At 41.7% G+C, this 27,057-nt stretch overlaps 1 protein-coding gene across 2 annotated transcripts in view; it reads right to left on the minus strand.

Annotated features, from left to right (window-relative positions):
* PRKAR1B (protein kinase cAMP-dependent type I regulatory subunit beta) overlaps positions 1–27,057 on the minus strand; it is a 91,625-nt gene that overhangs the window by 13,635 nt on the left and 50,933 nt on the right. For both annotated transcript variants that reach the window (XM_014252757.2, XM_005522980.2), the window contains exons 5-9: positions 26,728–26,789; positions 25,955–26,001; positions 18,175–18,333; positions 9,331–9,391; positions 5,778–5,899 (exon numbers count right to left, since the gene is read on the minus strand). In XM_014252757.2, the coding sequence (XP_014108232.1) occupies positions 5,778–5,899; positions 9,331–9,391; positions 18,175–18,333; positions 25,955–26,001; positions 26,728–26,789 (451 nt within the window). The remainder of the gene's footprint in view (positions 1–5,777; positions 5,900–9,330; positions 9,392–18,174; positions 18,334–25,954; positions 26,002–26,727; positions 26,790–27,057) is intronic.

The following is a 27,057-nucleotide window of genomic DNA, read 5'->3' on the forward strand; positions in this document are numbered from 1 at the left end:
ATTTTTCTTTTTTTTTCTTTTCCTTCTTAAGGAGCTTTTAAATCATAAATCTTCAGATGCTCGTTGTGTAATTTAAGACTCAAGTCGAGTTTTCCTACAGAAAGTCCCAATTTTGTGTAGGACCAGGTGCCCTTCAGAGGCAGGGGCAGGTTACCATGGCAGGAAGAGTTTACAAACACTGTTCCACCTACAGGCTTTGAACTGCATCTGTGCAGGGACGCTCCAGAGCGCGCCAGGAGTGTCAGCAGGGCTGGAAACACTGATTTCACCTACAGGACACTATCTCAAGTACACTCTCGTCAAGAACTCACAGCGGATCCTGCCCAGACCGGAGCCAGTTCGTGGCCCTGACTTGAAATGTCAATAGCAGCACGGAAGGAGCAGCCCCACCCCAATCCCCCCCGACAAGGATCACTGGGCTGTTTCCAATGTGATCAGCCAAGGATAGTGCTGGAAAAATAATAATTACCAATTAATTTCACTCATTTCTTTTAATAAGGCAGCTCACTGCATTAATTCTGAAAGGCCTTCTGCACTATCAGTGGGGTTTTTTCTCTTATTTATCAATTTTGCTATTCTCATTGCCTGGTTTCAGTAGTGACAGATACTTATGCCTTTTCCCATTAAGCTTTTCCTCACCGTTAAGAAGTGTCATTAGGATCGTTCCACTGATGGGGAAACAGGGAGGGCAATGTTCTGCCCACAGCCTGAAAAGGTGATACTGAAAATCAGATGTCCTGCAGCAGGACAATAAGGAAGAATACAAATCTCCAAATTTTTATAAGTGCTTTTCACAAAGTAGTTGCAGAGGAATTCCTCTGTAATTTACCACAAATCTGCAATTAATAACTGGTTTGTAAAGCTAAAAAAAAAAATCTAATCCCAAACTCCTTGATACCATGGGTCCATTTCTCCTTGAATTGTCTCCTGTGAATTATCTTCTATTTTTAGGTCTTTTATTTTTAGGCTGCTGCATACAATTGCTGGGCAGCTCGACCAGCTATTAATTGGAAATGTTTTACTTCTTGTGCAGATTTATTTCTATGCTTTCTGCACCACTTAAACCAACCTGTCCTGGGAGCAGATGACAGGCTGTACATTTAAAGGGCAGCCACAAGCTGTGCTCTCCAGGTTCAGCGTGGCCCTGTCGGAAACCTTTTGCTGCTCTCTCCTCTTCCACCTGCGCACGTTTGTGTCTGTGCACACATTTTTCTTAAACCATGTCAAACTTTATGAGTATTAGGGCCATATGGCAGCAGCTCAGCAAGCTCTGAGTGTGCAGCTGAGATTCAGAGAGCCCCTGAGCGCAGTGGGTGAGTCCCGTGACAGGGTCGGTGCTCCGGACACGGCGCTCGCTCGTGACAAGCGATGCCAGTGATCTGACAGGGCAGGGGTGGCAGCTGGAAATCCCAGCAGGCTGCAGATCCCTGCATTTTTGGCAGCTGCCTTACAGACTTCGAGGTACTGTGCCACCCAGCCAAGCTGGAAGCTGAACCTGAGAGAGTGGTACATGATCATAACCGCTATTTTTAATACTATTGTCGCTACCTTTCTCAGTAACCTAGACAACAGCAAAAACCTCTTTTCTTTCCAGTTTCAGAGCACTACTACGCTGGTGTGAACTACTGTTTGAGCTGGAGTCAGTGGCAAAGCACAAGTTGGGAATAAAACCAGGCCCTGTTCAACTGGCATTTAATTTAAGGGGACTTTTAGCTCCACAAAGCTCACGTGCCTTTGCATCCACCACTTTAAAATGCTGGCTAAAAATATTTGCGTTATCTGAAGTCAGATGAATAAATCCTCCCCACTGTTGGGTACACAGTGTGGCAGTGCACGACACAACTGCAAATTTATTTGTTAGAAACCGTACATCTGTTATGATTTACTCTTGCCAAAATATAATTCTTTATGGCAACAATTGTTTCATGGTGCTTAAAGTTTTTCACCTCTGTGCCAGGAATCTCATATGGGATAATTCCATGACCTTGGAATCCAGCAGATACATTCCACATCTGTCTGGTCTGGGAAAGCCCGAGTTTGTTGTGTGAAAACCTTAGTGGGAAAGTAAGACCTGGAAATATCTGAAACTACAGAAACTGCAGGGCTGCTTCTTTTTTCAAGTGCAGTAAATCAATCTCACAGAAGTCATTGCTTTTGTAAACAGACATTCACTTCTGATCCTATCGTCACATTAAGGAATATGGTATAAATATTACAATAATTCTATCTCTGGGAAAATACAAAACACAGCATTTAAATATTAAAACTAAATCTTGTTGAAGGCTGCTTGGTATTTAAACAGAAAAGAACCCAAACTAGTGCAAGTAAACACCTTACTGGTGCCTGTGAAGATTTAGGATGGCAGAAAAACTGTAGCTGTCCTGGAATCTCAGGGTATACACTTTTCTCATTAGACTTTTTAACAAAAAATGAACCATAAACAGCTTTGTGAGCAGTGAACTTTAAAAGCTCTGGTTTCCTGTGATTCTTCCCTGTGCACATTCTCTGTTATTCTAGTAATTTGGCTGAGCTCCTGCTGCAGCCTCACTTTCCAAGGGGCACTGGAGCATTTCCATGCATACAGCCTGCACCTCAAATAACCTGCACCCCAAATAAACTGTGCAACACTGGAGGGAGGAAGGGGAACAGAAAGCCATGACAAAAAGGTTATAGTAAGAAATACAGGGAAAAGGTGAATGTGTTTGCTTGATAGAAGGGGGAGACTAATTAGACTTATCCATACTAACTAGGATGATATTCCTGGTTTAAAGCAGGAATTGCTGTTTTAATCATCACTGGGGCTATCAGTTTCCCTTTCAAAAGGGAAAGTGGTTTCTATTCAATCTGCAAATCCAGAATGTGCCAATCCACTCACAGGCTGTGTCCTTGGGCAGGACCAATGTCCTTACAATGTCCCAAAGGGATGGCACAGAGCGAGGCAGCAGGGCAGGCTAGCCAGAAATGAGTGACTAATTTCTGAAGTTCAACAATTTTAAATCCATGTGTGAGTCCTGGGTGCCTTAGAGAAGCTTTTATACTAGGAGTCACAAGATTCCACTTGGAACCAGTAGCTGGGATGCACCAAAGCTTTATAAAGTGATAACTGATTTGTCTAAGGCATGATATGAATGATCATGGTTTATGACAAATCATGGTTTGGGTTGGAAGTGGCCTTAAAGATCACCTCGTTCCACCTCCTGCCATGGGCAGGGACAGCTCCCACTATCCCAGGCTGCTCCAAGCCCTGTCCAACCTGGCCTTGGACACTTCCAGGGATCCAGGGGTAGCCACATCTTCCCTGGGCAACCTGTGCCAGGGCCTCATCACCCTCACAGGGAAGAATTTCTTCCTGATATCTAATCTAAACCTACCCTCTCTCTTTTGAAGCCCTGTCACTCCAGGCTCTTGCAAATAGCCTCTCCATCTTTCCTGCAGGCTCCCTTCAGGTGCTGGAAGGCCACAGTTAGGTTACCCTGGAGCCTTCTCCTCTCCAGGCTGTGCAATACAAATTCTCTCTGCCTCTCCTCACAGGAGAGGGGCTCCATCCCTCTGATCATCTCTGATCATCTCCCCTGGGGAGGGGACCCCAGAGCTGGACACAGTGAGCAGAGTAGAGGAGCAGCATCACCTCCCTTGAATTGCTGCCACGCTGCTTTTGAAGCAGCCCAGGACACAACTGGCTTTTGGGGCTGCATCGAATGTAAAATGAGTAAATAAAAAGGTAAATGAGTACCTTGTCCAAAAATCGTGTGGCCAAGTTAGCTTTGTAGTACTGGACATGCTGTGCTCCAAAGGAGGCTGCATTTTAGTGATACATGAAATGGTTCTCTGCACATACAGCAGCCAAACAACTTGGCTGCATTTCTAGTGGTTTGGATTAGAAGACCACAAACATCAAAAAGCATATGGAAGAAGCTAATGGCTTTTCAACGTATTGTGACAACAAACCAGCCAAAACTACTTTCAACCAGGTTGTAGAATAATGTGTTCCTGGTGACTTGCAGCCATTTTTCCTACAGAAAAGCTTAAAATCAAAGATGTAAACTCCTATAAAAATCATGTTTAAAATATGGAGCTTAAACTATGTGTGAGCGGGCAGAAATACTGCTGCAGCACAAGAAATAGTTGAAACTGGATGTTCATTCTTTAAAGTAAAAAAAATATAGGAAATTTCCAAAGTGAGAAACTATGTCAGATTTGCAGTGGAAGGGTGAGGTGAGCAGATACTTTCTACAGAATGCAGTGTTAATGCTTTTCTACCCATTCAAGTCTTAACAGCTGTTTCAGCAAGAGGGGGAAAATAAAGGCCCTTGGTAACTCTTAAACAAGCTGCCAATTTTCCACATGGGATTCAATGGCTAAGAAAATTAGATTTTCCTAGTCTCCTGCTGCTGCAAGGAATAACAGCATATGCAGTAACACTAGGAACAATAAAAATTCCATATTTCTGAAAAAAACTTCTATTTCCTAAATTTTTCTCGTATACTATACATCTTCTTAATAGAAGATTCCCTATCTAATATCTAGTCTCTTTTATTCTGACACTATTCTTTTGAAGGGACACTGCTTGTCACATATTCAAAGTTCCTGAATTATCTCCCTGTATGATAGACAGGTGAAGTTACTTGCTGTGACAATTTTGTGAGCATTGAAAAAAAACTATGTTCATAAATAAAATACATATTTCCAACACTCAAGAGGAAAAAAGGATGGAATTTTAAGTGTCAAACATTGATTATGAACCAAATTCTGGCTGCTTTGCATAGTGGCAGCTGTCCAAAAATTTACAGATAAAGAGCAAGCAAAGAAAAGCCTGGAATGCTTTCTGTGTACATACAACTGGATCCCAAGGCCACACAGTGACCAGCTCCTTACAGCCCTGTGTGCCACCTTGTCCCACAGTGAGGGTCTCCAATCCCTGTTCCTGGGCCACCACTGGAACTCATTGCTGGTCATGCAACACCTGGCCTGGTGTGTACACTGCAACTGTCTCCACAGCCATATATTGGCTAGTTCTGGTCTATATATTTGCATAGGAACACTCACAATCCAGAGACAATCATATCCTAATGCTCTCCTGTTATTCAGCCTGAGTCTCTCTACTACCTCTTTATAGCTTTTTATATCACAGTGCCTTGGTACTCGTATGAGATACCAAGGATCCAAATATTTATGTTGGGGTGGAAAACCCTGTCAGCATCCGTTTGCAGAGGTGAGACAGTGGAACTGGAGTGTCAGATAATCTCCCAAAAAGATGTCAGCATTTTCAGCTGCCTGACAGATCTGTCTTCCTGTGTCAGAGTAAACAAGAAGATGGCTCAGCTATTTGGATTGAATTTAAGGCAAAACAAAGAACAAATTATTTGTTTTCTGATCAGGTCTCCTGCTCCAGTTTACAGAGGTCCATTTGTGATACCCCCTGGAAGTCTCTTTGGGAACAATGATCAATGCACTCTGTGACTGACCAGCCCTGCTGAAATAGTGGAAATTTGGAACTAGAAAAACCTTCTGTAGAAAACAAACCTTCAAACAGTAAAGACACCAGACACACCTCAAAACTACTCTGCATTTTCAGTTCACTGGAAAGAAGATTGTTCCACTTAAGACAATTCCATGGAACTGGTCTCTGAATTCATTTGAATTTTGAGTAGGTCTCTTGGTTTAAGTGGAGCTAGATTTATGCTGAAGTAAGAGATTGAACTGAACCCAAATGTCTTTTTTACACAGCCTTAACCTTTACCAGGAAATGACAGAGCTTATCAGGTTGCCAATCTTACCTCTGTAATAATGAAGAAGTCATCACCGGGCTCTCCCTGCACAACAATTTTTTCTCCATCTTCAAACTGGACAGGTTCCAGTGCATCAGCCACTGTCAGCCGCTCCCATTTGTCCAGGGACTCTAAAATATTGAAGATCATAAAGTTATATTATAAAAACACTCCAACTTTGGCTGAAGATTCATATCTAAACTGACAACTCTGCCGTGCCTGGTACTGTTATAAAAGAAACATTTCTTTCATCTAGGCACTTTGCACGAACCTCCAGTTGGGAAACATGAATGTATTTATTCATTGTGTCTTAGCCATCAGTAATCACCCAGATAGCAGTCTTAAAAGTTGGGCAGGAAAAGTTGGCTCTGGTTCCCCGCGCCTGCGGCCTGATCCGCGCTGCCCTGGCGCAGCTGAGGAGCTGCCTGGAGCTGTGGGAGCACCCGAGATTCCCTCACCACATCCCACACCAGGGGTCAGGACAAGAGCTACGGTGTTTCCAGCAGAGCTGCTCCCAGTCCCACATGGGCTGTGGGGCGGGGGATGCAGTGTCCATCCCAAGGATGGGTGAGACCACCAGAGCTGATGGCCAGAGCCTGGTGGCATGAGCAGCAGGACATCAGAGGATCCAGGTTTATGGATGTTTCAAGTGACACCTCCTCTTCATGTGCCAGCAGGATGACCTGCCAAGTGTTTTCCTTTTCATTCCCCCACTTAAGGGAGAAAAGTTATAAAACTTCCAAAAAATGTCCGTAATTGAAAATGATGGGTCTGTTTTAGGATTAACAGAGCAAATGCAGCCTGTGATAGGGGTCCTCATCAGCCACCTGCCCCTGCCCCAAACCCCCATCGTGGCAAGGGACAGCCTGCACAGGGCACATCCAGGGCTGCTCAGTGTCCAGTGCCCTCCCCTGCCTTTGCTAAGGGATGGGTTCCACCTGTCCTGCCCTCGGAGAGGAGGTGCCACCTGTGACTCTCCCCAACACCCATTTGCATGAGAATTCAAGACAGTGAATTGTACTTGAACTTTTGTACTTTGATCAGATTTGACTGAAAAATTACAGGTTTAAAAGTTATTAAAAGCAACAGATAATACAATGATTTAACCTTCACTGCCTCAAAAAGCTGGGCTGAAATTCATGTCCCAGAGCTCTGCTGATTCCACTTACTATGAATTATTGAACTAATGTAAGTCAAGATACAGTTTCTGACACCAGGATTAGATGTGTGCCATTCCACCAGACTCTGGTTTCCCCATTTTGTTTGAAATATTGCTTAGAAGGATTGCATGAGTGAAAGGAAGTTCCTTGAAGTTAAAATCCCTTTTGGCTGAGCTCAGAAGGACACACTGAGTCTGGTAACAAAGCCAGACCAAAGTGCTCAAAGCACCAAAGATAAGTTTTGAGTTGACAGACACAGCTTAATCCTTTTATGCCACTTTCTTGTTGCTGTTTGGGAAATAATTTCTAACATTTTCCCCACCTAAAGCACTTTCCTGGTGTGTTTGTGACTTTTGCTGCAGAAGAACTAATGTCAAAGACCAAGTCCATATTGTCAATGCAACATTCAAAAACTGCTCTGTTTGATTAAAAATAAGCATAAAATTCTTTCCTCCAGACTAGAAGAGACTTTTTATTTTCTTCTTTTTTTTAAAAAAGAAGTCAGTAATTAACAGTGAAAAGAGTCTCTTGAAACTTCTTCACTTGGCTTTATGAAAAATTCAAAGCTAATTCTAGCTCTAGTCACGAAGTGTCTCTCTTTTGTCTAAGGGAACTGTACCACTGCAAATACATTGGTTAATAATTCTTGCAAACAGAGCATTATATAGAATATTCTACAAGTTTTAGTTGCAGAGTTGAAGTATCAGATAAATCAGACCACATGCAATTTTTTTGCAATGTCTAAATTGTACATATCAATTCACGACTTTATATTTAATTAAACTCCAGAAGAAAAATTTTACACAATCACTTCTTTCATATCGGTTGATACACTACAAGCAACTGCTGATAATCTAAAAAAATCCCTAGATTTAAAAAAAAAAAGTGACTTTTGCAATTATATGGCTAATTACAGACACTAGACATGCCTTGGAAAAAAGAAATATAAGCAGGTAGAGGTTTTTCCACCAGGAAATCGCTGAGTTCTGACCACATTAAGGAATGAAGTGAAGTTGACTTTTCAGTGTCATTTAGAGACTTCTAAAATATCTTTCTGCTTTGCAGGTGTCATCTACTTTTTAGACATGTCAAAGAGATCCTTACACATTTCCCCTAAATTTCCATGTTCCTTCAATGATGTGTTATTTTGTTCACTGTACTTAAAAAAGGTTCAAATCTTAAAGTCCTTCCTCTTTTCTTTTTTTTAACTGAGATTCAAAAGCCACACTACAAATGAGGCTCTAATTACATTGCAAACCGCATGTTTAAGGAAGCACATCTCTGAATAACCTTTCTACTCTGAAATTGTTTTGAGATGTCTCATTGTTGTAATTGCTCCTCATTAGTGCAGGTGCACAGATTCTTTTTTTTCTTTAAATACTCATTGTAATTTGGTATAATTTGTGCTTTTAATTTAGGAAGATTTAAATTAAGCATAAAAGAAGGATTTTAAATGATGACAACTTCATTAATAAGTGAGCAACATACTTGGCCTCACTTTAAGCATAAAAATATAATTGAAAAACTCATGGATAGCACCTCTCAGAAGTTCAAGTATACTCTCACTAAGACACTGATATTTCAGGTACCTCAGTTGAATGGCAGGTGAATATCATAAAAAAAAAACAAACAACAAAACAAACAAACAAAAAAACCCAGAAAAGTTATAAGTAGAATTATAAATACTCTAATTATATAGCAAATAAATGCTGAACTGTTTTTTTCCAAGCAGCCCCAGCAAAAACATGATGTTTCTCCTACAGGATCAACAACTCATTGTTCTGTCTAACACTGTCCTCCTTATTAGAGGCTTTTGTTCTCCTAATGTTGATTGATTGGTCAGGCATTATGGGTTTGTTGTTTTTCCTACTGAAGGCCATCAAGAACATGTCCAAATTTCGTGGCTATCACATTAATCAAAGGGAAACAAAATCCCAGGACAAGAAGCTAAACAGATGTTTTAAGAATGTGAGACAGGGGCTGTAAAATGCACAGAGGAAAAAAGATCAGCCCAGTTTGATTTGTTTGGTGCACACAAACACTGTATTCTTGCAGGAAAAGGCTTCTCACCTGTTCCCTGCGAGGATGTAACTGGACTTTATGACAAATTCATATCTCTGCAGTGCTTTCTGCTCTATGCACATAATCTTTACTCAGCAGCAGCTACTGAAAGTGCCAGTGTGTGCCTGCTCCACCTTTAATGCGTGCTCCAAACACATGGGCAGAGCACAGGAAAGAATGGGAAAAACAAAAAGGGCCCTTTACACTTTCATTCCTTCAGAAACAACACAATGTGAGACCTTCTGTCTGAGCACCACTGCTTTCACCGTGCCATCAAAGACCGAAATTCATCCTGCAATGTGAATAACAGAGGAACAGCCAAGTTCCAAAGGGCAACTGACCCAAAATGGAGACCTTGCTCAGGAATTCTTCGTACATCTTCCGCTTCCTCAGAGTGCTGCCCTGTTATTACAGGAGAGAGAAAAAGGAGGCAGAACATTACACAAAGTATTTTTGTGATTTCTTCCTACAGCTGCTCATTTTTTTTCTCCCCTTCCAAATCTTAAGCATAGCCAGTGTAAACAGCCTCAGGCAAACGTTTCCCTATAAAATGTCTGGGCAAGTTGTATTGCTGATAAGCAAAGACAGGAGGACTCAAATTCAATCCTGCTGTAATTTCACTGACTTCACTGGTGTTACTGGACACTGCAGATGAATTCTATCCACTTACAGACATTCATTTTAAACCTGAACTTCCTCAATTAACTGTTTAGCTAATTCAATACATATCTTGTTGCCAACGAGGCTCTTTGCAATTACAAAGTAGGATAAAACTTAAAATGTCCCCATCATAGGTCCCATCCTTTTAGGTTAAAAACTCTTTAATGACAAATGTTTATCTGTAAACCTAGATAATATTCTGTACAGTGATGTATCTATTGTTATGCTGAGCAATCCGTTAATGTTATTATTTTAACAAGATTTAAGCATTGGGGCAGACAATCCATCAATGTATGTGCAGCCACCAGCATAGTCATTCCCACTCTACTAAGATTTTGTTGTATGATAAATTTCTAAGACACCTTCTCATTTTACAATGTTTGATCAGCAAGACAGAGACCACAAGTTGCCTTTCCAGTACGTGTCTTTGAAGGTGATTCATGTAGGAATAATTATGATGAGATTTTACCAATACAAATATAATGAATGCATCCTTAATTCCTTCTGCAGTGACACACAATAGTCCCCAGGTACCAAAGAGGAACTCCAGGGCCTGCCTTGGTCCCCTGCAGTTTGTTCCACACTGGTGACACCCCAAATCACTCCTGCCCAGGCAGATTTCCTGGGGATGTCAAAGGCTGCCTTTGTGCCTCCTACTCAAATCTACCTAAGGCACAACACAAGGATGATACATGGATCTTCTCAAGAAAAGGAAAACAGAGATGCCATTTATTCATAGACTGGGCAGAGAGGATGGAAGCAAATGTCAGTGTCTGCCATAGAAAGTCACTTCTCTATTCCTCCTCCTCCAAGTGACCATCTGTGAGTGCTGGAAAAGTGGCGATAGAGAAGGGAAAAGGAGAACAAACACTTTTCCCTCTGGTGTGAAAGCATCCAGAAGTGTTTTGGGTATGAAAATGGGAATGGCTGGTGTATTCAAGGGCAGAGATACAGCTAAGGATTAAGTATCATCTCTCTTCCTACACTTGCTGTGCCGGTGGGGCTGCAACAACCCCCAGAGCACCATGAATCCTTCCAGCAGCATCAACAGGCTTTGGCTCCAGCTTGGAACCACAGCTCCAGCTGGGGCTGCCAGGTGCTCTGGGGACAGCTCCTGTTTGTGCCCCTGTCCTGGGGTCACCCCTGCTCCCAAGCAGCCACAGCAGCAGCAGGAGCTGCCACTCTTCCCAGGTAGCTCTGGATCAGAGCTGCTGGATCTGCAGCAGCTCCCGAGGCTCCCCCTGTGCAGCCCGGCCGTAACTCCGGGCTGGTGCTGACAGTTCTGCTCAGCGATAGCATCGCTAACCCTCGTCTGACCCCTCCGTCTGACAAACTCCCTCCTCAACCTCGGGGGGCCCCGGCAGCATTTGAAGTGCCAGAAAGAAAAAAGTAGAGAACTTCAAACACAGGAGGCTCTGCAAACCACGCCAGCTTCTGACAGCTCGCTGGGAGACAAAGAATGGAAAACTGGACACTGCGCAGTTGTTGCTTTCCTCCCTGCAATCCAGTGGAAATAAGAGCAGCAAAATTGACAGCTGTGGAAAACCAGATTGGTGTTTTAGTTTGATGGGCTGGGACACCCAGGGACAGATGTGGAAAATGCTTTTTAAATGACTTGCGGACACAGATGAATTTTAAGAAGCAGTAATCAGTAGCCATAAGTGATGCCTGACCATGGCTTTGAGTATTTAGAGATGCAGACAAGACCCAGGAAGGTGGGAATTGCAGCCATCCCACCTGGCCCAGAGAGGAAGAGCCCACCACTTCCTACAGGAACACAGATGTGTTATATCTTGGCTAAACTAAGCCAGGGCAGCAGTATGGAATCCACGGCAAAGACAAGTGCAAAAGCAAAACTGAAGTGGAAATAATTAAATGTGCTGTTACTATTTTTTGTATTGTAATAGTATCTAGAACCCCTCTGAATGCATAACTACGCTGATTTAAATATCCCCTACCTCAAAATGATCCCACAGGGGTAAGGGAGAGCATGGGAACAGGGAAGATCTGGTAACTGGGGCTTAGGGCTGCTGTTTCCCAGTACATGCACTGAAACCCAAGGTGACCCAGCTCCTGACTCATCCTGGAGGATGGCTCCATCCATCCCTCCCTCCCTCCCTCCCTCCCTCCCTCCCTCCCTCCCTCCCTCCCTCCCTCCCTCTCTCCTGGAGGAGACGACCCTGGAGCCTCTGGGGTGGCTGAAGAGCAGAGCTTCACCTCAGGGTGCCCAGGCAAGGCACAGGAGCCTCCTCTGCTTTTTCAGAGCATCTGAGGCTGGATCCAGGTTGGCACAACCAGACCCCAAATTCAGTTCCAGGTAGGAGAAGCCTGGCTCACCCTTATGCACACTGTTTTTACTGGAGTGTGTTTTCCTGCTCCAGGTCTCATGAGTAGAGTGAGGGGAAGGATTTTGAGAGATCAGTACTGTAGTGCAAGCTAAAAACAAGCCAGCAGTGCAATTACAGCCAACCAACCATGTGTTTATTTCCATTGGTGTTAACCATCTTCTCTCCCATAAAACAGAGAAAGAACATAGAATCACAGGATCATAGAGTGGCTTGGGTTGGAAGGGACCTTGGAGATCATCTAGTTCCCACTTTCTTTGGCCAGCCTGATATTCCTCTCTCATCCCCTCCCAGGCAAAATGCCACCTCTGGCTTCTGGTGTCCTTTTTACACTAGTTTTATTTAGTTGCTTTACCCAAATTGTTGAGGCCAGGGCTATGAACAGCATCACAATCTCCCCTCCTACCCTTCAGGTACCTTCTGCAGAAGTGCCAACCTGTGCATTCCCTGGCACAGGTGCTGAGTCTGTCCTCATGAAATATTTTCATGGATCTTCTAGAAGCAGCAGCAATTAAGACAGTACCTACATTTACAGACTGTGAGATGCTGAAAGTTCACCAGAGCAGGAAAATAACAAGAAAGAATCTAGAAACTTTAGAAATGGGACTAGGAAATAATAGAATGAGCATCCATTTCGAAAATACAACTAATAAAAAAAAAATCCAAAGCAGAGATGTTTGACTTACAGAAGACCTGCAAGTTGTAAAGCCGAAAGAGATTCACAAACAGGAGGTGAGACCTGCCTCAGACTGCAACAAGAACACAGCCAAGGCTATTTTGGTCTGCACAGGCAAAGATATCATCCAGGAATGAAGTTTAGAGGCTCCATCTCTGTGGCTCAGATGTGACGGCGCCTGGTGTGCTACATTCTGTCTCGGTACCTCTTCTCCAGAAATGTGCTCCCAAATCCAACAGAGCTTGAAGAAATGCTAAAACACTCAGGGAGAGCTGATAAGGAAGGAGCAAAACAAATCCAGCCTGTATTTGTTAGCTCAGCACTGGGATCATAGGTATGTCATCCTCATAGCTAGCATGCACTGTGGCAGGGGTTTTATGTATATAACAGTGATAATTATCTACAGATATATGACAGAAAGAGAGGGCAATTCAGTACAGCATAACTTGACATAACTCGAAGTAATAGGAGAAAATTAAGAAAATCTAATTTAAGATCAATATCAGAAAATTTTTCCAATGAAGGAATTATTCTCTCGCAGAAAAGTTTCCCAAGGGAAGCGGTAGAAATCTTACAGCTTAAGCCAGATAAAAACAATAGTAAATGTACATGAATAATTCTGCACTGGCAGGGTTCTTGATGGCATGTTTTAAAAAGTCTTTATTAATTCTGCTTTTTTCTAACCTATTAATATCTTATTTCAATAGTCGCTGCTTCTCCCTCTCCCCCCTCTCCTTTGTTCACTTTCTCCCTGGTTCTGAGCTGTCAGGCACAAGCTCATCTCCTTAAAGGCAGTGGCTCCCATTAACTACAAAGCCTCGTTAATATTCTAAGCTGCAGTGCTCCTCCCTGAGACAGTCCCAAGGAGAAACAAGAACACTCTCATTCGTCAAATCCACACAGAAAAGGCCTCAAAGCCATTTTTAGGACCATTTAATGTTGCAAGCCCTAGGCTTAGCCTAAGCAATACACAGGCTGGGGAAAACGAATGCCCCAGAGATTGTAACAGGTTCTGTTGCGTTCCTATTCAGCATCTGTTCCATCTCATTTCCAACTGCCCTTTCCCTGTTTTCTTCCATTTTTTCTTCTCATTCCTCCAGTCCAATCTCTGTCCCTCCAGCACGCTTTGTGTCTTGTTTCCAATTCATTTTTTCAGGTGGGGCTGATTGAGTCCTTCCTAGAAATCCCCACCTTCAGTAAGAAGCCAAACAAATGTCTACTGAGAGGCAAAGCATGACTCAAGTTTCAAAGAAAGAATTATCCTGGCAGGAGGTGCCAGAATGGACTTCAGGACAGCACAGCCCCATTAAATCCCTGATTAAGCTGTTCCTGAATGATGCTTTGGGGGTTCATGCTGGAGCATGAAAGAACGAGCCCCTGTGCATTCTGGCCATGGACACTCAGCAGCCCACACAGTCCTGGTGCTCTCTGCCACCAATGTCAGGTGGATTGCAGCCTTTGGAGCTGCTTTGTGCTTTGGCCACCACACAATCTGCATTTTATGGCAACCCAAAATCCTCCTGACTTTATTTTATCTCAGCTTAAAAAAAACCCTACTTGTTAAAGAATTTGTTCTCGGGTTCAAAGCTGTGAAAAGACAGTAGGAGAAACCCAAAATAGAGTAAATAAAATGAAGGGTAACATTAGGAACTGACTATCCTTGATTTGTCACAACTTACAAACCAATGTTATAACTCACTTTCTGTGAGCAGTTTGCCACATAGGACAAATGTATTGAATCCCACACAACTCCACTCTCAGGGCCAGGTACCTTGGGCCATGGAAACTAGAGGGTAGTTAAATTATCCTGGATCAAGACCTCCAAAAGAAGAAATTGCAAGAAATTAATACTTCAAATTTTCTCAGTCTGGGAACTAAATTGTCTAGGGGATCAATCTGATGTTGGGATACAGACATTTGCTTCTCTGGTATTTGTGGTATTTGCTATATTTAGAATACAAATATTGTACTACCCTGGGATGTTCCCCATTCCGTGATGCTCTCGAATGCAAATTGCAAAAAAGAGGGCAGCAACTGAATTCCATGAGAACCTATGGCAGAAAAATATCCTTTGCTCTCTCCCAGAAGAATGTAAGTAAATAAATGCTGAATATGTACACAAGCGTGTGTGTCTGTGCCCATGTGCACACACACGCAGATCATACACATAAAATAATTTGCAACAGAGTGAAAAGTATGTAACTCAGCAGAGATGATTCTATGGAGTAAATGAAACACACAGATGGACAGATATACCTCAGAGGGAACATGCTGAAGTGGTTTTTTGTACCCCATGTAATACAATGAATTTCATGGTGTAATACTGTCTCAAGGACTGCAGTGAAAGATAAGCAGTTTCACTGCACATTCTGACAAAAAGACCTATCCCAACATTTACAATCATCACAGCTGCTAAAACAAACTTGTATGTGACCTTCAAGCCATCAGGGTACCTAAGCTGAGACAATGAAATATACAGAAATATATCTGTTTCAAAAAACTTCCTCTGGGACAGGCTAAATAATAAATGGATGACAACTGTAACTAAAAGCCAGCAGGAACTTTCTGCATCAGGCTTTGTCCATCCATAAAAAGGAAACCCCAAACTCCAAACCTCCTGAGATACATTTTATTCATCCCATAAACCAGTCAGGATCAATGAGACACGTAAGTGGGGAAAATGGCACTAAGCAGAAATAAAACCAAGGAATTATTAAATGCAAAGCAAAGGACCAAAATAACTCCTGCAAGGAGAAATAAGGTGGAGAGTCAAGTGTCTCATGACAGGATAAATTTTTTTTGGCAAGTGTGGATCTGAAAGGCATGATTTGCAAATAAATATTTACAATTCAAATAAAATTTCAACACTTGACTGAGAAAACACAGGGCTGGTCATGGCAGGGAAGGAATGCAGACGAGAGAAATAACTATCTGGGGTTATAGATGGGCTTTATCTGACTATAGCAAAAATCTTTGGGATAAGAAGGTCATTTATTCCTTGGACAAAAGGATTTGCAACCAGAAAATAAGAAAAGAGAAACCTGCTTGCTCCCAAGTTTTGAAACCATCTTAAATTATACATTTCAAAAGGTATCCTAAACATTACTATTCTTTATTTAAAGGCAGAAGCATTTCTATGTTCAAAATACACAGTCAGAAGCTAAATGGCAGGAAACCATATTTCTGGGAGTTGAGAGGCAGATACTACTACACTTGAACTGAGCACAGCAAAAACAGCCCCATAATGGTGGAGTCAGCTTCAAGTATGAAATGCAGTCACTGAAACATGGTGTAAATAATTCTTAGGCTTGAGGAAATGAGCAGAGAGCCATTGTAACCTGCCCTCACACGACTGCACAAAGACAGGTGTCTCATTTCACCTACAGCAACGAAATTATCCACCCTGCACCCCTACAAATAAATGAGAAGATGACAGGATTCATTCAGTGTGGACAGGTGATTTGCATTCACCATGGACTGCATTTAAAACCAGACATTTTCTATACCTGCAGCAAATAATCTACCATGAATTATTTTCTATCTGAGTACTGGGAATACTACGATAATGCTGTCTGGGTATCTAACACAGTGCAACAGACCACCAATTTTTAGTGTCCTCAGCTGTGAAAAAAGCACAAGAAGCAAGAGAGGGAGAGAAATATATCCATGCTAATCAAAAGCTCTCATCAACTGCAGAAACTGAGCTTGCTAGGTAAGGTACAGCAGGCACTGGTCCAAAGAACATGTAAATTAATTTGAAAAGCACTTAGCACTACACTAAAATCAAACAGAAGTACAACCATAACTGGCATTAAAAACATAGTCTTTTCCACTTGGGACTTATATCCTTCTAGCAAAGTCCTGTCTTTGCATCAAATATTCATCTTCTGAAGTGTGCTATCAGATGATAATGGACACATGACCAAACTTGACAGCTCACAGGGCTGGCTGTTTTTAGGTACCTTTAGCTCCATCAACACCAACACTGAAATCACCTCCAGGCAGCAAAGCCTGTGAACCTGTCCCCTCAATTCCTTACCACAAGCTTACAGGCAGCTGCAGAAAGTTCTCCTTAAAAAGCCAAGGAATATGTGCCTTGTCCCGACATTTATTTCCCTCTTACATTTCTTTGCTTTGGAATTTTGGATTCTTCCTTGTAGCTGGCAGGTTCATCACACCAGTTATCCCAGACACCCCTCCACTGCATCCTTGTACGGCATGGGACAAATAAGTTGGGTGTGCCTCTTACATCTCTTCAGAAATTCTCCTGCTCTGTGTTTTGGAAGTACCTCTCCCTGCTTGCCTGCACTGCGAACCTGTCAAAATTATTCATCCTGCTTACCCACAAGACAGAAGACAAAACACTTTTCTTAATCATTCCTCTATTTTGTCTTGGAGCCATCAGGCTGAATATTTTGGGATAGAATAAATTTCCATCAGCTGTACTCTCCTAAATGTCAGCGTGATGTTTGCTTATGTGACACTGAACTCAGCCCATGAAACAGGGAGTGAACACCAGCAGTGCTCATACAGACACCCAGCAGTCATCACCCAGGGTAAACAAAGATCATTTTTGCACTGCTGCTTAAGAATCAATCATTTAAGGGCAAAATCTACTCAGTTCCTTTGCTGGTTTTTCTGTTTTTTATAACACCCATTGGAAATACAGATGATCTCAAAATTGTTAGTCTGAGATCACAGTGTCATTTCCTTCAGATCAGAATGGAACAATGCAGCTTTTAGAGACGAGTCCTATTGAGAAATAAGCTTTACACAGAGTAACGTCTGTTAATTATCAAAAAGAAAGGAATATTTTATGGAGAAGGAAGATATGCACATGGACATTGGAAACAAACTCATAAAAAAGTTATGACTTTGCTGAAGTTAATTATCTGTCAAAGTTTCCATTATAAACTTACCACTGAAGAACCAACAGCAAATCCATAAGCTAGCACACGCCCCAGGTGCCACAAAGGTCTGCAGAGCTTTGCTGCAGGGATGAGGGAGTTTGAAAGGAGCAGAGCAATGAATCATTAGCAGCTACAACCCCATGGTATGTGTGGCTGGATGCTGGCTAACAAAGATGGAGGGCACAGTCCAAGCAAGACTTTTTATTGTTTTAGTGGAGCTGGATTTACTTTCTATCACCTGCCTTGAGGAATGTAATACAAGATCAGACAAAGACTTCACAGGCAAGGGGTGCTGCTGAGAGATATTTCCAGGCTCACGATAAGGAGAGGATTTGCATAGCTTTGGTGGGTAACAGAGGCCTCCTGAGGTTTTCATTCACAGAACAGCTATGCATAATGTTTCTCAATTGCATTTCTGACTCAGCTCCTTTCTGCTGGATCCTGTCCCCTTTTCTTGCCGTTCATTCAGTTGCTCAGTGACTTTGTCATGTCCGCTCTCTTTCATGTGGAAGCACCAGAGTACTCTGAACACAGAACTGCAAAAGAAAGTAAAAAATACCAGCTCCATAAGGAAACCCTTCCCCATAAACTCACCATCAAGATGCGTCTGTAGCTGTCCCTGTCGATGCCCCAGAGCTTCAGGTCTGTCTTGGCCTTGACGGTGGCAGCCCGGGGAGTTCCATAGATCAGCGCCAGCTCCCCGAAGCTGCCTCCTTCTCCAATGCTGGTCACCCACTCCCCATTGACATAAACCTGCCATGGCACAAGACAAAAGAAGCAAAAGCAGTTTGGGGACTTAGTTGGAGTTCTCCTCCTCATTGCCAGTTTCCTAAAAGGCTGTCAGCAATTTCCTTTCTAATTGTCAATGTTGGGGACACAGAAGGAAAACAAGAGCGTGACACTTCGGACAGTTGGTCCCCAAAGAGGGGAGCAACCTGCTCTGTGGACAGAATTTCAAGTTCTCTTGCTTCAGTACAATGACTTTATTTACTCTCTGGGTTTTCAGCTCCCATGGTTAGCTGGCATCATGTTTTCCTCCTTGTGTTCAAGGCTCAGGCAGTCAACGAGCAGAACTGTCACAACTTTGGCTTTTTATTAACACTGTCAGACTTGAAAGGAAGGAGGTTTGTTGATATGTGTAATGAGGATTACTGAAATATGCCATGGCCATGAAATGAAAAACAGTCAAAACAAGGAAATATCTTTTGAAAAGGAACTTTTTTTTTTTCTTCCCTAAGCCTAGTGCCTCCAAAACCCATTTAAATGTAACTATATAGATCTTCTCCCTTAGTGAAGATGACCAAGGGCTTTGGACTTGAGAAGCTTCAAGCAGAATGACCCCTTAACATCAGGTCTAGAGACCTCAGGAAGCAGAGTTTGACCCACATCCTATCTAGGTACTATATTCTCTTGGAACATAGTATGGATTGATACCACTATTGCCATATTTTTCCTGGATGTTGCTTTGAGAAGAATTCCTGCACTTGAGTGCTATGTGATGTCTTCCCTGGAAGAGGGGACATGCAGGTGTTCTGCTGGGCAGCTTTTTCCTCACTGTTTATTCATGAACAGTGCTGCTCACGAGCCATAAGAGTGCATGCAAAGGCTGCTGTGGACTGTGCATTCTGCAGCTTGCTACAAAATACACAATAAACCCTCTCAATTCTCTCACTGTGCCTGTGAGTCTTACTCAGGGCAGAATGTACCCCAGCCTGTTACAGACCAGTAACAGCAGAAATCAAGCAGTATGGCTTTCATTTGCTTGGAAGTTCTGTGAAGAAAAATAATATGAAAAAAAGAGGCAGGTATTCTCATCAAAAGCAGAAAAGTATTGCAGAGGCAAAGACCATAACCTGACACCAATTAGTGAGTAATAAACTAGCAGTTTTTTAAAAATGCATGAGTTAGAGCTGTGCTCAAGCTGGGCATGAGAAAAGATGGTGACCAAAATAAATGAACTGGGGTCAAAGCTCAACAACCTGTCACTATTCATTTTAATTCCATCTTCATTTTATGATGAAAAGGCTTATTACAAAATAGAGCTGGAATCAATCCCAATTTATCTTCACAATATTCAATTAAGATTTGCTCCAGCTCCTACTGAGGCCAGTGAAATGCTGTTTTAGTAGGAGATGGATGAGGCCACGAAGCAATTCTGCTGATCAAGAGACCTCTTGGGTATCAGCTGAAAAGGAGCAGCTGAACTCCAGGCAATGTGGTGGCTCATGGTGCTCCTGGAAGATCTGAGGATCAAGGGGCTTAAAAATAAAGGGTAAAAATAATCCCAAACAGGCAGGTGGTTTCAGACTGCCAAGAAAAAGCTGAAGCCACAAAAGCTAAAGCTTCATTTCATCACCATGACAGGATGAATGTCACCCAGGAGAATATCACACAAGAGAACAGCAACAGCCTTCCCTTTCAAACTTTCACACTCACCACAGAAAGAAAATCTCACAGAACATCGAATCTACTTTTGATTCCCCTCATGATGAAAAAATGAAAGCAAAAAAAGAAGTTTTAAAAAAGCCAGGCAAGCCCAAGCAGTTTCCTGGTGAAACAAATGGGTAATTCTGTGGATTCTTTTTTTTTTTTTTTTTTTTTGTGAGACAAGCAGGAGAAATGGATGAATAAAATGAGGATTCTGAAAGGCTTGTAACATAGTGAGAATGTTTGAACATTTCTAAACTCTATTAGTTCATCGCAAAATTGCTCAGATGCATATTTAATCGTAGGGATACCCTCCTTCTGCAGGAATTCCACTGGATGGGTTCACAGGGTTTGCTACATTGCAGTAATCCATGTGTCCTCAGTAAAAAGTCTCAGGGATGGTGGGGAAAATCTAAATTCCAATGGGTTTTGGATCACATCCTGAATGTGATCTGACATGGTACCCTTGACTCTTTTTCAGCACACCAAAAATACATGAGTATGTGTAGAGTACATGCTCTTCTGTTGAACACCACATATTTTGCTTCCGCAGAAGTGTCTTAATTATAAGCAGGAAAATAAACTTATTCCAACACATTTTTAAAGCAACATGGTGACATTTCTTGTTAAAGCAGTGTGCAGGATGTGACTGCAGCCCAGAGAGGGGAATTATTCTGGTGAAACTCAAGACTGAGCAAGGGAAGGATGGACATTTAATGTTGTACAGTCATTATTTAGAGAGGCTACTACTGAAGTGCTCCAAGACTCCTTTAATTTTGCTGTCTCACTTGACAAGACTGTTCAAAACACGTTTGACATCTCGCCTTAAACAGTTTATGCAAATGGTCATTCCTCCACCCTAAGGGTGTCAGGTTTAAAGTGCTCTGAGGTGAAACCAAATCACTGATCTGACAGTCTTTGGGCCCAGCACTCACTCCCCCAGTAAAATGTCATTTCAAGTATCAGTCTCTGAAAAAGAAAACAGTTTGAGAATAAGTTGTTTTCTAGAAGCAAAATCGTTGGATTTCATTCTCTGCAAAGGCCTAAGTCAATACTCAACTTCTGTGTTCATGATGAAGTTAAAGTGCATTGATGGCACACTACAAAGCCATCCTGCCCTTTAACAGAGTTCAGCTCCACTATAAATCCCTTTAAAATAGATTTTTTAAAAAGAAGTGGAAAGGAAAGAAGTTCTGTTTGTAAGGTGTGGGAAGCAAAGCTATTTTAGGCTCAGAACAGCTTATGAAAGTTGATTTTATATGGCAGCAGCTCAGATGATCTCCCTATTTATCCTAAAAAATGCTGGGCTGAGGTTTGGGCTGAGCCAGTTTTAGGCATTTGTGAACTCTCACCAAAGTGGTGAGTACATAAATGAAATATTCCTAATTGTCACTTGACCTGCCAGTCACAGATCCATAATAACTGGAAACTTCTTTCATGCAGCTGAAAAGTAGAAGTGCAGATGCCCAAATATGACCAAGCCATCAGGACCATCTACTTTCCACAGAGCAAAAGTACTTCAGATTTCTATTGTTTTCCATCATCTAATATGAATACTGCAATTTCTGAGGGCTTGAGTATCACACAATTTGGTTCATTTCATTATCTTCTGAGGAGGCAAATGGGCTGTGATATCCATGGGCACAAACTGTGGGAGAAGTTGCAGAGTCACACACATTCAGTGCCACAGGAATGAATCTGGGCCTCCCTCATCTTCATGTTCTTTTTCTGAAGATGCAGAAAGGAACCTTGCCAAGAGCATTTTACCTTGAAGGCAGGATATGAACATTTATCTCTGAGCTTCGCTGGAGTGAATTTATCTTTCTTTTAATTTTGTGTTGCTGATTTCAAGTTAACTTCCAGTATTTTTTTTTTATTTTTTTGTGCTGCCACTTTGTGATCTGTGTGGACAATCCAATTTGTTCCAGGCATGGCAATTCTTATGTCTTAAATCCCCTCCCTTGTATCTGTAATAATTTGTGCTTTATGACTTGTCAAGCCTTAATATTTGTTATCCAAAAATGAAGATGAGTTTTATTTTTTCTTGGAAAAATGAACAAGCCTTAGACTTGAAGGGTATTTTTATGTGGGTAGTTTTCTCAAAGACGGTGTTTAATTTTACATTTGAGTTTAAACATATGAACTTGGAAACTGTCTTAAGAGTCCTTAAAAGTCAAATTGAAAAACTCCAAATTTTAAAATGTTCTGATTCAAATTTCAAAAGGCAGCCTTCCAATATTAGAAAAATCATTGATGATGGAAAAATTTAAACTAGAAGCAATCTATGGAATCTAACCATTAAATATAACTAGTTTTTATATCCAGCAGTATTCTCACATAAAACACAGTGTAATTTTCATCTTTGTATATACAAATTAGACAGTTTTTATATACAAATAAGGGCTTCAGGAAGATATGAACTACAATCAAGAGATAATTTTATCTCTTCTCCACAATATTCATGTATAGCTTCACATAGAAATGTATACAGTAAATACAGAAATTTAAGAAAAAAAACCTGAAAAGTTTTCATTTTGATTTTCACCATACTACATCTTGGCTGCTGTTGTCTTACAAGAAGAAAACCTGAGAATGCCTGTAGAGAGAGTTGCTGTGACATTAAATAGAATAGGAAGTTGCTGGGTCTAAAAAAAAAATACATCTGTTCAAAAAGGGCAGTCAACGGTGCTTTTTAAAGTATAAAAATGTGAGGTTATGAGATGAAAAAAAACAAACAGGAAGTCACTTTATACTTAGAAATATGGATTAGAGATTTTTGCAAGTCATATTTTAGCAGGTACTTTCAACATCTTTACTGGAAACTATAATTTAAGTTCCGCCAGCTCCTTTTTGGCACACACTCCCATTTGTCTAAGCAGGAAATCTTCCAGTAGACAAGTGACCTCTAAGCCTTCAGTGTTTGTGCCATCATCTACCTCATGTGCACTGTACCCCTCTGCAGGGACAGTCATGAGGTAAAATCCACCTCAACCCTGATGTGCTAAGAGGAAGAGTGTGACTGATAATTCAGTAATGCCAGCTCTGGTCAAAGTGTACCTGGTTTGTAGGATACAGTAGAAGAGAGGAAAACCCCATGTTTTCCAAGGCCTACCTCTTCCTCATTCTAAAATCCTTCTTTTGCATATGAAAATTTGTGCCCTTCCCTTGACCCAGATTTTATTTTGTGAGATTGATTCTCATTTTATTTGAGATATTTTATTCTGTGCTAACAGGGCTTGTTTATACTCTAAGAAAATGTAGGAGTTGAGAATGAAGTGCTATTATATTAAAAAAATATTTCATGGTACTTCTAATTTGACTCAGATTATTTTGTAAGGGAAAATTTTAGAAAGTTCTTACTTAGTCTTTGGGGTGCCTGTGCCAAAACTCAAACAAAAATTACTTTTACATGCTGCAGCTTTTTAAACTCAAAACACCACACACTGATTTTGTTATTCTCACTTTGTTGGTGGTTTCTGTTTGGTTTTGGTTGCTTGGTTGATAGATTTTATTGGAGTTTTTTTTCGTTTTTGTCATGACTTTCTTCCACGGGTAGGGATTTTATGGTGACACTTGCGACCTCCTTTACATCTGTGTGTGTGGAAAATCTGGGTGCTTATCAGTCATGATGATCCCAGAGTAAATTGTTCCTTGAATCCAGCACTCCTGGTATTCCTGCTGCTCCCAAGCAGATCAGGGAATGGCAGCAGAGACCCTGGCCAGGGGTTAAAGCCTCTGTGCACGTGCCAACACCAGGCAGAAAATGGCTCGAGGCTCTAAGTCTCTGGGTCAATTGTCTCCACTCCAAGTCACTTTTTTTCTTGGAGAAGCATGGAAGCAAGCCAAAAAAGTATCTGGCAAGGCTTAAATGAACAGCAGCTCGCTTACTAGCGGCCTGGGGTTTCCTCAGACAGCACAGATTTCAGCAGTTCTGCACAGAAAGCGGCAGAACTCCTCTGGGGAGCACCACAGACGGGGTGATGGTGCTCACCCAGGGGCTCTGGAAGCAGCTGCCTTACACAGGAGCAGCTCACCCTGCACTGGTGCCCTGGTACAGACTTTGCTCTGAGGGAAAGCTGGGATCAGCTCCCTGCAGCTGCCCAGTTAATGCAGGGAACCTCCAGCTCCCACCCCAGCAAACGCCCCATGCCTTGCACAGCACCTTGCACTGCAATTCTGGGGCACTCTGGATGAAGTTTTGGGAAAAGCTTCAGAAGGAGAACAAAGCTGAGCAGATGGGGAGAGCAGTGGGAAGGTAACCAGGAGGCACCTTAGGGGGTGCTGAGGTGGGGCAGTGTGAGAGCTGGTCACAGGAGTTTGGCCACACACAGGTGGGCAGAAGCTGCACTGGTCTCTGGACAAGCACAGTCCACATTACATTTTTAACTCTTGTTAAGTATTTGTTCCACAGGTGATGTCTGTACATGTCTCTGGTTAAGTGTCAGGGTGGCATTGTGGTGGATATGTCCATTTTAATCTGTCCTAGCAGCTATAGGTTGATTTTAGGGGACTAGGGAGTGAGAATGCATATGAAATCAAAGTTGCAATCTACTCAATGAAACCCTATTTAGTCACTGCTTTTTTAAGAGCAATATGTGCATACAGAATATTAACTCTTTTGCAATTAATTGCAAAGGTTTTTCAAACTGTTTTCTGATGTCATTCAGTCCCTCACTATCCCTGAGCTGAACACTGAAGAAAGCTTTCCTAAAGGTGCTGAGAGAGGACAAATTCTTTTTAAAGAGGATTAATCTATAACTTCAACATGTGCATTTGCGTGTTTGCAGGTCTGATTCAAAGCCAGTGAACTCATTTAGCTCCCTATCGGTCCCAAGCCAATTATTTTAAAACTAAATTTTAACACTGTTCTATAAATATTGCCCTTTTATTTTCTGGCCCTGTGGATGTGGCAGTGTTTGCTATTGAGAGGGCTGTCTGATAGGAACAGTGAGTCAGACGGATTTCCTGAGGAGCAACTTCCAGAGGCAGAGGCAGCATGTGAGGTTTCTCAATTCCCAACAATACCAATTAGATGGTCTCCTGACACAAACAGACCGCTAAAAGAAAATAACTTTCACTAAAATAACTCTGTGCCTCCTGCCTGGATTTAAAATAAATCACCTTCTTCTTTAAACATGCCAAACCAAACTCATGTGGGCATCTGAAGAGCAGAGTTGCTAATGAGCAAGTCTGTCCTACCCAGCTACTGTGGATACATAAGATGTGTGTAGGAACTCGCAGCAAAACTGCAAAAGGATGAGTTTCATACAGGAGAGGAATGACAGGAGGTGAACAGTTTATGATTTGGAAGGCAGGTTCAGAAAGAAGTTTCTTTTCAAAGACTTGCTGATTAAACCACTGCATACTCCTGTAAACATTTTGTGGTCTAACAGATCACTTTACACTTATAATAATCTTTGCTTTATTAATGTGCTGCATTGTTCTTATATTTGGACCTAATTTTAAAAGCAAATTAAGGTTTCTAAGATGAAACTCACTGCCTGAGGCTGTATCTCAATTTCTGGAAAAAAAACAAAACAAAACAAAAACAAACAACACATGAGCTAAGTTAACTGATTAAAGAAAGTATTTTCTTTATGGTTGATCTGAACCCTCAGGTGCATTCCAGCATGGTGGCCTGCTCTGCCAAAGACTGCACACCTCCAGGTGTGGTTAGGGCTCTGAAGATAATGTCATTTGCTTGGTTTTGATACCACTTTCCTGCTTGGAATGGACAAATAAGCTAGGATGTAACTCATGCCAAATTTAAAATTATGAACAAATAACCTAAGACAGCAAAAGCAAAGTAATGAAACCAATCCTGTGAAATCTAGTACAAGAAGAAAGATCAGACCCACACCACATGGCTGGCTCAAGCTTTCTGCCAAAGCACACAGTTTTATTCTGGAGCTTCAAAATAAATATTGTACTGCAAGAGCATACTTACATCCACCTCGCCTTGGTCAATCACATAGAAGTTGTCTCCCTCATCACCTGGAAACAAAATACAAAAGGTGATTGTTTCCTGAAGGTCTGCCAAGCTATTCAATAACTTCCTGCCCCTGTATTTAATCCTGTACATATTTGCACAGGTTTGTACACCAGATTACTTACAGGGAGATTAATTTTCTGAAACATCCTTGCTTATTTGCCTTCATAAATCAAAGTATCGCTATGATTTCTTACTATTAATACCTTTCAATTGCATTAATTTATCTCTTTTGAGATTCAGGTAAACACTCAAGAGGTTTTAATATAGCCTGAGGGCAGTGAAGTCCTCCACAACTGCAGGCATGCAGGTAAGTTGCCAAGTGTGATAGCTCTGATACAGCACAATGAGGTGTTGAATATTCCCAACAACCATAAAAATATTTTCCATCTCTAATTACTCTCAGCTTGCCTGTGCCACCCTTATGCATCCTGAGCTGGGGTTTACTTCCTGACTATCTTCAGTTAAGGAATGAACATTTTAATTTGAAATGCTGTTTTTCTACATTTAATTGTAGCACTTTGAAACCCTGGAGATCTACCAGAGTGGGGTTCTCTGCATGTGCAGCAAGAGATCTGCATCCGTGAACTTATCACATGGCTGCACACTTGGAGGCCTTTGGAATATAGTTATTCTTCCCATTAGGCAGAGAGGGTGAAATCTCAAATGGAGAGATGTGAATTATAGGACCCCAGCAAACATAGAGGAGGAAAAATGACAGGAAGAATTACCCTGTTGTATGACTGTTTCTCCTGCGATGTGTGTGACAGGGAACATGGCATCAAATATGTCACTGGAAAAAAAAAGAAACAGTTATTAATAAATCAGACCTATTTCTTATCTTTCATCTTATCTATTGTTTATTTATCCTTTGTTAACAGATTTTGCCAAAAAAGGAAAGGAAAACATTAGCTGTAATTGGAAAGTGAACCCCTGCTCGGCAAGAAATCAAAATAACTTGTTAGGCACAAGCTGTGGTTTAAATCTGAGACCATGACTTGGTGTGTGCTGTTTTGAAAGAACTCCTGAATTATGTGGAGAAAGGCACCTCTTACAACAGT

This window comes from Pseudopodoces humilis, chromosome 18, assembly GCF_049639895.1.
Source record: "Pseudopodoces humilis isolate 2021_Gansu_Grassland_sample_001 chromosome 18, ASM4963989v1, whole genome shotgun sequence".
NCBI classification, from domain to species: Eukaryota; Metazoa; Chordata; class Aves; order Passeriformes; family Paridae; genus Pseudopodoces; species Pseudopodoces humilis.